This window comes from Acanthisitta chloris, unplaced genomic scaffold (assembly GCF_000695815.1).
Source record: "Acanthisitta chloris isolate BGI_N310 unplaced genomic scaffold, ASM69581v1 scaffold38481, whole genome shotgun sequence".
Lineage (NCBI taxonomy): Eukaryota > Metazoa > Chordata > Aves > Passeriformes > Acanthisittidae > Acanthisitta > Acanthisitta chloris.
Genome location: NW_008657231.1, coordinates 27731 through 38764, shown reverse-complemented (window position 1 = coordinate 38764; position 11034 = coordinate 27731). Strand labels below are relative to the sequence as shown.

Below are 11034 nucleotides of genomic sequence, written 5' to 3'. Positions count from 1 at the left end.
GGGTGGGATGCTCTGACAATTCCCGGGATGGAATGCTCTGACAATTCCCGGGATGGGATGCTCGGGCCCTTCCCGGGGTGGGATGCTCTGACAATTCCCGGGGTGGGATGCTCTGGCCCTTCCCGGGGTGGGATGCTCTGACAATTCCCGGGATGGAATGCTCTGACAATTCCCCGATCTGGTGGGATGCTCGGGCCCCTCCCGGGGTGGGATGCTCGGGCCCTTCCCGGGGTGGGATGCTCTCACCCTTCCCGGAGTGGGATGCTCTGACCCCTCTCGGGGTGGGATGCCCTGACCCTTCCCACCCTGGGGGCTCCTGCGGGGATGCTCTGGATCCCCAGCGTGGCCAGCGGTTTCTCTGCGGTTCGGCTTCCCTCGCCCCCCGCGGGTCTTGTGAACGAGCAGCTAACGATTCAGCGCTTCGCTGTTTTTCTCTCCTGCTTTGCTGGCCCTACAGCACTAAGCTGCTGTGCCGGTGTGGACAGACTCACCCGCTGCCACGGGGCTTTGGTGCTGCTGCTCCCTACAGCTCTGGGTCACTTGCCCCCACCGTATCGGTGTGAATCGAGTTTAAGCCATTCCTTCTTTACAGCTACATTTACAAGTCTACTTGAAGCATTTTCTACAGCTTTTCCACTTGTGACACCTTTGCCCACTGCACTGCTTTTTATGCCAAGAACAGAGACCATGCCTAACTTTAGTACTTCTTCCTCCTTTATATCTACAAGAAGCCAGATCACTAATCCCAGCTAAGTTTAACAGTAATTAAAGAAAGATCCTATAATGTAGTTACTAGCAGAAAGATCATTTAAAATATCTGCACATCCTCACTAAGATTCCCTTTGCCTTCCCTTCCACAGGGAGTGGTACTTCCTGACTGTATGTCTGTCTGGTTCCATCATAAGCTCTTAGTGCAGTAGCACTGTAATCTCACTGACTAACCTCTTGATCCTTCTGGAAGCTGTCACTACTATTTATGTGTATCTCAGTGAGTAAACAGATAAAGTGGTTGCCAGAAATGACTGACTTCATCCACATTGTTACAAGAAGGAACAAAAGGAACCAGGTTCTCAGCATACATGATCTATGACCTAGAGTCTCACAAAGTGTATCACTAAAATGAACATACCTTATTAAAATTGGTCTTACACCAGTGTAGATAATTCAGTCAGGATTATGACTTAACAGTAGAGCTGTTTTTAAACAGGCTTTACAAATGCTAACTCAGCAAGGGAAGAAGCTTAACTTCTGGTGATCTCACTCTGTGCCACTTAGGGATGTTACACAGGCATGTTAACCTACAGCCACAGTCAATAACCTTTTAAATGAAGGTGCCTAAAGTCGCCTCTGAGGACCAAACACACATTTCAGCGTGAGCATTGTGCATCAGAACATCAGAGATGTGGCTCCTGTGGGAAAGTTTAATAACTTTCAATATTTCCCAACTTTGTGATTTTGGATAGAATCGTAGAGTTCCCAACTTTGTGATTTTGGATAGAATTGTAGAGTCATCGAATCATCAAGATTGGAGGAGACCTCTGAGATCACTGAGTCTAACCATGAACCTGTCACTGCTGGAACCCCAAAACCCTAAACCATATCCTCCAGTGTCAGATCCAGACATCTCTTAAACACTTCCAGGGCTTCACATGCCCTCTAGCTTCTTCATTATGAGGGAGTAAACTAATACTGGCTGTAATACAACCTCAGTAAGGAGGGAGTAAACTAATACTGGCTGTAATTCCACCTCAGTAGACTTTCCAGTATTACACACTTGTGCATGTAAATTCCTGTATGTGAGCTGGCATTTTTTGTCTGTTAAAATGCTCCTTGATTTTTTACTGTATATGAGAATTAACCATTTAAAACTAAGGCTTCTCAGACTGATACATGTACATCAGCTCCATGTACATCCTGAGCCATTTTACAGGACATTATGGTATAAAAAGTGAGGACTACTGTCCATAAAATAAGTTGTTACCTGTACCTTTGGGAGCCTGTATGCAAGACTATTTTGTTGTCCTCATCTTCATCTGAGAAGCAGAGTGAAATGGATACAATGGACCTATTAAAACAGGTGAAAAGAAAGAGGCATGAAACATTTTTTGGTAAACAGTCCTGATTGCTTTCATGTTAAAAATAGCCAAGAGCAACTAGCAAAATCATTTAGTATAATGAATACTTTTAACAATAAAAAGAAATACCAGATAAAGCAATTAAATCAAATTCATTGTGGGGAAAATCTATTGACAAACACAGTCCATCATGCAGTGAAAGCGACCGTTGGCAGTCAATTTCCCAGGAGATTTATACAAAAGAGAAAATGTTTTCTAGTCAGTTAATTCATACTGTACCAATTTGGAAAGCAAATTCAGCAGCCCCTTTTTTTTCACCATAGTTCAGAAATAACATGTTTAGAAATTCAATCTGGTACTATCAGACTCAGACAAGATTGCTGGAAATTCAGCACAAGCTGCTGCTGTTGCCTGACCACTCGTAACCAAGACATTACTTTGCTAGTCAAGCAGTTTCAGTTGGCCAGGGTTTGTTTCTTTGTGGAGAGCCAAGAAATTGAATTGAAAAGAATATTTAAAAGGGCAGAACCTTAGCCTGTGTCCTTTGGCTGCCTGGAGCTTTAGGGAGCTCAACTGTTGAATGTCAAGTCTGGATTTAGACAAGTCAACTCCTGCTCTTACCTCTTCATTCCAGTGACATATAACTCATCCATAGAGGATTCACATGGGGAACTCATCCAGGTCGTGGTGAGTTGGCTGCAAAACTAGGTGCCTCAGTTCCAAAAGCAGGATTCAGTTTCCCACGAGCTAGTGCCTGGAATATAACAATGCTGTGATAAGCTTATCTATAAATTGTTGGATTAAAGCTGCATTCTTATTTCAGATAAGAAATGTTCTACCACTGTGACTGGTTTGACAAACTCAAACCCAAAATGGTGGTGAAATTTATTGCAGAGAATGTAAAGAATAGGGAGCATCACCCCCCTTTTTTAACAGTTTTTCAGGTCAGTTTTCTCTGCAGCTGTGTGCAGAATGTTTCAAAGGTGCAAGTTTCCCTGGGAGTATACCACTACCTCTCACTCCTCCTGGTTTCAACAGCACTTGAGGCTGGCAGCTTTACACAGGATAGTGGTTTATATCCCAGCTGTCAGCTGTGACTGGGGACCTGATGCAGACTAGCTATTCCTTTAGTGAGGAGCAAGCATTCCTGGGAACTGCACCAATACTGCTTTTCATTGGGAATGAAAGAAAAGAAACAAGTGGAGGGACAGGCATGGAAAGGAAGACATGGTGTACATGCCCAGCATTATGCAGTCAGATAACTCAGTCCACCCTAGTGTCAGTGTCCTGGAAAGCCAAAGGAGAAACTGTAGCTGTCCACCAAGTCCTAGGTTTTTGCCCTGGTTGCTTCCAGCAAGCTCCAGTACAGGCTTCCTCCTGAAGTGGAGTTAGTGTCCTCTACTCTGAGCCCAGCACAGCCTCTCCCTATGGACAGGGAAGAACAGGTCCCCCAAGATAGCAGACACAACCTAAGAGAGCCAAGTAGTATCTGAGGTACTTTGAATAGAGAAATATCCCTTAAAATAATCTGTAAAACATAAGGCTTAGCCACTAGGACAGCTCTGTGAGCTTGGGGCACTCTGTTTTTGTGGGAAATCAGGGCCACATAAAGATTACCAAAACTGGACTGACATGCAGTTTGTTTTTCTGCCAACTCGTAAGGATGCTGATCTCTTTACAGGAAGATTGTGGATAGAATAGATGACAACAAAGATGGCTATCTCACAACAGAGGAGCTAAAAGCCTGGATTAAACGTGTACAGAAACGCTACATCTACGAAAACGTGGCCAAGGTTTGGAAAGACTATGATCTGAACAAGGACAATAAAATCGCCTGGGAAGAATACAAACAAGCCACATATGGTTATTATCTAGGTAAGAGAACATTTTCAGATTGTATGATCGAGGATTTTTGAGGTTATAAAATATTGTTTCTTGCCTTACAGTCAACAGGACTTCGGTGTCACGTTTAGGACTCTTGAAATTCATATTAAATTTCATAGATGCTCGGGGGTCTAAAGCACTTTTTAGTTATTTATTGCAGCCCTTTCCACATGGGTCACCAGCACACAGAAGGTTTCGTGGAGAGATTATTAAACATTCTGACACAGCCAAATAAAAGTCTCATCCAGTTAGATTAAAAACTGTGTATCCTGTTAATTCAGTCTCTCTAAAATCTGAAGTATAGATGCTAAAAATTTACTCTGGGTCTAAGGCATAGCAAAGTTATTGGTTAAAATAGTTCTTGCAGAATAGCATGTGCTTCAGGCTGTGAACAACTGCAAATGGAAATCCTTAATGAAGCAGGTGAAAGAAACATGTAGTAAAAAATATACCTGACTTTTTTTCCCCCCACTATGTTCCATTTGCTTTTTATAAGGTAATGAAGGAAAAGGAGGAGAAGAGATCACTTAAGCTAAAGGACAATATTGACAGAACAACAGATCAGTATTAATTGACCATTTATACTTACTGGAAATGAGAGGAAAATATTTACCTCCCACAGAGGCAGTTTCTAGAGCAAAGTTCCAGTAGCAATAGTAATTCCAAAGTCTACCTTAGATTAAAGTGGAGCTTGTTACATTTGTGGAAGGAGATATTTGACACATAATCCCTGCAGCATTATCCCTGGGAAACCTTCTCAGCCCTTTGTGCTCTCTGTAATCCCCAAGATTTGGAGAACAGCTAGTACATCATGGGCCTGTGTTAATGAATACCATCTGTAATTCCTGTCTGAATCTTTTTCACCTGTGTTTGTCTCCCAACACATGAATTGTGAAATTGTTATGAGAATTTTTCCTGTTTGAAGTCAGTTTAAGGATCCTATTTTAAAAAATTATATCAAGTACCATTCCTTTTATGCCACTGAACACCCTGAAAAAATGTCATTGTTTTAAACTGGCAATAATTGTTATGTTCCCTGTAGCAGAGACACAGCAGTTAGATCACTTAGTCAGTCTGCCACCTTCTTAAACTACTCTTCCTTGGTTTGGCTGCTTCTTGAAACTGAAAAGTTGCCTAGATTGTACTGATTCCTAAGAAGAATAAAACTTGTGTGAATGAAATCTATCCCAAATATTGGCTAAGTGGTGCTTGTAAAGGCAGAGGGGAAAAAAAAAATCTATGAGGGATAATATACAATGCTTCAAAAATCCATTATCCTGGATGCAACACAAGGCTTACTCAGACATTTCCCTCTACTACTGTCATCTTTAAAAATCAAAGCAAGTTCTTGACTCCTGAAAGTAAAACTTCACAGGAAAGAGAAGTTCCATTTTAGAACAGCAGCTATTCTGGCAATAAGCCCTTGTGTTTCCAGGCTCAGACTGTGGTGGTAATATGTTTTCAAAGGAACAGACTTGTGAGATCATCCTGATTAATTTGCAGACAATCCAGAAGAATTCCAAGATGCAACTGAGCAGCACAGTTTTAAGAAGATGCTGCCCAGAGATGAAAGACGATTCAAAACTGCAGACCTGGATGGAGACTTGGCTGCCACTCGTGAAGAATTCACTGCTTTCCTTCACCCAGAGGAGTTTGAGCACATGAAAAACATCGTTGTCTTAGTAAGCAGAGCAAAATCAATTGCATTATTTTTACTTTTGTTGTTATGGAAGTGCTTCTCTAACCTTTCCAGGCAGGGTTTAGAAAAAGACACACACATAATAGCAAAGTGGGGAACAGAAAGGGATGCCTTTCATCAAATTCACTTGATTTAGAACTCTCAGTATAAGAAAGACTTGGTAAGTGCACTCAACACAGCTCCTAAATGGAATCAGGAAACAATCTTGGGGCATGGACTTAAACTAAGAAGAAAGGAAGGGAATGCTGACATGCAGCAGCTAAGTGTTTCATGTAAGCTTCTATCTGCCCCTAACTTTAGCATGGTGTTCACTTCATTCATACAGGGAATTTTTTCAGCCTGAAAGAATATTTGTATATTCACTGTATAAACAACTATCACAGTGGAGTTAGTGAGAGTACCTTGTCTTGTGTACAAGGGAGGTCAAGACCTCAAACAATGATGCAAGAAATCAGAATTCTCTTTTTTTTTTTTTTTTTTTGCTTGCTTCAATGCAAAACTATTTTCCAGGAAACCTTAGAAGACATAGACAAAAATGAGGATGGTTTTGTGGATCAAGACGAGTACATTGGTAAGTGCTTATATTTATTTCTTATGTTATCTCCAGTCCATTTTTCCATCTTCTCTCAACTTTGCAGCAGCATTTACAACCCAGAGATCAACACTTCTCTGTTAGTTCAGCTATTATAAACCAACCATCCAACCCAGAAAGTTTAATTTCATTTTGGCAGACAGCAACATCACCAGAAAAAGGTTCCTCACACTTTATAGCCTAAGATTCTTCTTCTGTTTTCATATAACTCTTCTAAGAGGATCTGGAGTAATATTTTTCATGCCAGGGATATTCTCTGTATACTAGACCACATTAGCAGCTGTTTGAAGGCATTTAGAAATGCAGGAGGAGCAGAAAGTGACATAGTCTTTTCCCAAGTTTGAATGGTACTTCAATATGCAAACCAGCCTGGAAGCACACATTGCAAAAAAGGAAAATTCACCTTTTTCCTACTGTTTTTTTTCCTAGTTTAATGAGTAAGTAAAGTCCCATCCTTCTCTAATGGTGATACTCTTCTATTTCTTCTGGAAACAGAAGACACATTAAAAATGAACTGTGTTAAAACAGCACAAGATTTGAGATCCTCAGAGAAGTTGTGAAATGTGTGAAAGTTAGCTGTGCATTGCTTCAGTGGCTGCAAGAGAACAAAATGGGAAACATGCACAGCAGATCAGTCACAGCTAATTTGCACAAACTTCAGTCACACCAGGCAGTTAGCCCTATGAAGTGGAAGCAGGACTGGAGATCAACAGGATGTGATTTGGTTTAGCTTTTGGAATCATTGTGGCCATACCAACACCTCCCTTCTCCCACTGCCCTCATTTGGATGGGCTTTAAATCAAGACAGTGCCACTGGAAACCATCAGTGCAAACTGGAATGAATCTTTCAGTTTCTAGTGGTGCTGTAAAGATCACTTCACACAGAATCAGGAACGATATACACACGTTAATTAATGGCAGGAGGGTTCTATTCCCTGTAAATTATATTTAGCCCAGAAAGCGAATGCTATTCATTTATGACTGAAATAACAGAGCAGCATAATTTCCACAGTAATTTCAGTTCATTCAGTGACATTACCTACATATAATTATAAGGTAATTGTCAACATTTGTTACCATGTGAATGCTGGTTTTTCTTGTCTTCTATAGATAGGAACATAGAATGTTCTAGTCACGATCACCCCACATTGGCAAGGATGAGAAAAATCAAATTGACAGGACGTCAGTTGCTTCAAATAAACAATATAATTTGCTCTTTAAAAAAATGGAAAAAAAAAAAAGAAAGTGAATGTGTTGTCTGAAGTTTTCTTCATGAGTTGAGAAAACTATGCTTAAAATATTCCTACTTTCCTTTTTCAGCTATAGTATTTAAGAAGCAAAGAGAAAACTAAATCTGTTCTTTGGTACGTTATAAGGAACCACAAGAATTCCAAAACTTTCAGTCTCTAGATCAAGTTTTTGGTGGAGAAATCTGCTGAACGTTATAGAATCATTCCTCCCTCCTTCTCCCTCTTTCTTCCTATTTTGTCTTTTATAACATTTGGTTAAGACTTTACACAAGCAGCAGAGTAAAATATTCCTAATCCTGTTGAGCAGAGAGAATTAAATTTTTACCTTGCATGGGCAGACAACAGTGACAACAGAGAACTTCACCCTCGTGCACACTCACACTGCAGGGTCAGGGGAGGTTATTTCTAGGTTTGAAATTAGCATTTTTGCTTCCTATAGACACCAGTTCAGCCTCTGGCCCTGGGACCATCCACATGGGGTGCAGTTTTCCTTGAAAACCAAACCCAAAGGTTTGTAGTAGAGGAGTAGTATCACAAAACAGACTGTGATTCTAAATAGAAAAGCTGAAGGCTTGAGGGATAAGCATCCCTGATGAGCAGGAAACAATTGGCCACAGTGACCAAAAGATTAAAGTGGACACACTGCTCATCATCTGGAAGACTTGTGATGTGAAGAACAGGTACAAGTCACTTGTTTTTCATAATCAGTGCTACTCTCCTAACTCTGTTCATGCAGATAGAAGCTGCCACTGTGGCACTGTCCTACTGAGGCTTCCTAAACATAGCACAGGAGTGATGTACAGAGAAGCTCATGTATGTACCCTATGCATCCTGTGTCACACATGCTACTCCATCCCAAGGGCAAGTGCACTCTGCCTGTGGTTTCTCACAGAATGCACCACTGATTCAGGATTTCTCCAGGTCTTTGTAGAAGAATGTCTTCTACTGGAGTATGCTACAGCACTGCATGGTTCAAAGAGGACTCATCTACTAAGCTGAATTTCTCTTACATAGATGTCTATAAAACACAGAACAAAAGCATGCAAGTTCCATTTAGCAATTTTTGTTTGCCTAAATCTCCCCTGTGCCTTTTTAACTTTAATCACTCTCTGCTGGCTGGAGTCTGATCTTATCCACAAAGACATTTGCTGGCAGGGACAAGATAAAATTGCTGAGTTCCTTTCTCCCCATGTGACTGAGCCTAGCACTAAAGCTTACCGTTGCTATTTAACTAGAGATCCTTAGAGAACTTCCTTCATTCTGAAATTCAGTGGATGATGGCCTTTGGAAATGCTCACCTCTCATGTTAGCCTCACCAGCAGCTCACAGTTGTGATACTGGGGTAATGTGAGAGTGGACAGAATCACTGTCAGTCATTAAACAGACCTGAGAGAATATACACACAGCTACCACCCCAGATTTGATTGTCTGTACAAAGAGACGTTGTGCAAAGAGTGAAAAGTTTAGGCTTCCTAAACACTGTGCAAAAGTCTTTAGTTTGTGCATAATTTGCAAATTTAAAGATGTCTTGAGTGAGACCTTTATTTCCTGCCCAGCTGATATGTTTGCAAATGAAGAGGGTGGACCAGAGCCTGACTGGGTGATTACAGAGCGTGAACAGTTCTCAGATTTTCGGGACCTCAACAAGGATGGAAAGATGGACAAAGATGAGATTCAGCACTGGATTCTCCCACAAGACTATGACCATGCACTAGCTGAAGCCAGACACTTAGTCTATGAATCTGATGTAGACAAGGTATGTAGTGTTTAAAGAAGTTCTATAAGGTGGTGTGGGGTCTTTTTAAAAATATCAGCTTCCAAGAATTTATTCCTAATAACTTTTCTTACTAGCACACTTTAAATGGAGTTTTAGAGGTTAGAATTGCTAGGGCATTAATGTTTCAATGCCAGTTCCAGTTGGTAGGGTTAGAAGCACAAAGTAAAAGTAGTAAAATAACTTTATCAACTTCAGGAGTTTCCCTGGCTTTCATTAGGTGATAAAAAGCTATTTATCAAGTTAGTTAATGTTATCTTCATGTTATCATGAAGTTTTAACAGAGTAGAAGTACCTCTTTTCCTTTAAGAGTGGTCATGGCTTTTGCATGTTAATTTTAGACTCTTGGAGGAAAATGCAGATACATTTACATAGGGGATAGCAAAACCACCCTCAGTTCCAAAATCAAGCACGTATTTTTCACTTAAAGACCTTCACTTCCTCCCGTGTGTGGCAGTGGATTCCAGATGGTGATCCTCAGGAGTGTGATGCAAGCAAAGTTGGAACCTAAAAAGCCAAAATACTCTTACACAGAGAACATGTAAATTGCTAACATAAGCACCCATCTTCAACAAAGTATACCAGAGGATTTTCACTTTTACTGTCAGGAAGGCAAAATCAAACCACAGGGCAAAACAGTGTACCAGATAACCCATATACCATTTGGCAGTGAGTTCATTACTACTCACAAAAAACTTCCAATTAGCAGTTTGACCCAGCTGAAACCAGTGGGACTTGTGTCTTCCATTGGGGTCCAAATTTCACTCACTGTGACAGCTACAAATGATTCCTGAACCTGCAGTCTGCTGGTTGGAAAAATTGTGTGTGTTCCAAGGCTCTTGCAAGTGTGTGCTGGTGTGTCTTTTACTTAGCTTTGAAAATGTTCTGACAGAGGTTTTGTTTTCCTCCTTCCAGGATCAAAAACTAACCAAAGAGGAGGTTCTAGACAACTGGAATATGTTTGTTGGAAGTCAAGCTACTAATTATGGAGAGGACCTCACAAGAAACCATGATGAACTATGATACAAGATACCAATCAGTATTCCAGCCACCTTTTTTCCACATTACTGTGTCCATCCCCTCTTTTGGGGGAAGATGGGCAGGGGACACCCTCACAACTGAATGACTTGCATTAATATATTTCTAACATTCCAGCTTATTACCTCAGAAACCACGTAGAAATAGCTTTTTACTCTTTTCACATGGTTAAATGCAATGGATAATTACTACAGTTTTATTTTTGAGAGAATAAAAAGGTAACTTTTCTGACTAGATTAGAGCCTGACATGGAAAAGGCACTTCTAAAAACATAATTGCAAGGATCTGTAAGAGTGAAATATTTTCTTTAAATACCCACTTTTACCATAGTGAAATGCAGGTAGGATTAGAAGGAAACTTAATGTTTAAACAGACTAAGTTATTTAGTTCCTTTTTTATAGAGCATATAACTATTTAGAGTTAACACTTTGAGCCTGGTGTCCAGAGATGAGGTTTGATACAAACCTTTGATACAAAACCTTTGGTGATACAAACCATTTTTGATGCTAACCTTTGCCTCCACACAGTTTTTCTCATCCCCTTTGGGTCAGAGGTGCTGCAGAAGGTATCCAGCATCCCTCTGGTTCATAGTTTTACAACTGCAACATGTCCAGCTGCCCCTTCTCCCTAACCCTCAACTCGTGGCCCAACACCTTGCGCCGCATTCCTCGGCTCCTAGTGACAGCTGCTCGTTCTGACAGCAGGATAATGTACAATTGTTT

The 11034-nt window shown here is 40.8% G+C and overlaps 1 protein-coding gene across 1 annotated transcript; it reads left to right on the top strand.

The window, feature by feature from the left end:
- Nucleotides 1-3756: 3756 nt before the first annotated feature.
- On the top strand, nt 3757-10297 carry RCN1 (reticulocalbin 1, EF-hand calcium binding domain; the record flags this gene model as incomplete). Its single annotated transcript, XM_009084631.1, has 5 exons — nt 3757-3950; nt 5463-5641; nt 6169-6229; nt 9057-9256; nt 10190-10297. Coding segments are annotated over 5 exons (742 nt in total), but the record flags the coding sequence as incomplete, so codon positions are not given.
- Nucleotides 10298-11034: the final 737 nt, after the last annotated feature.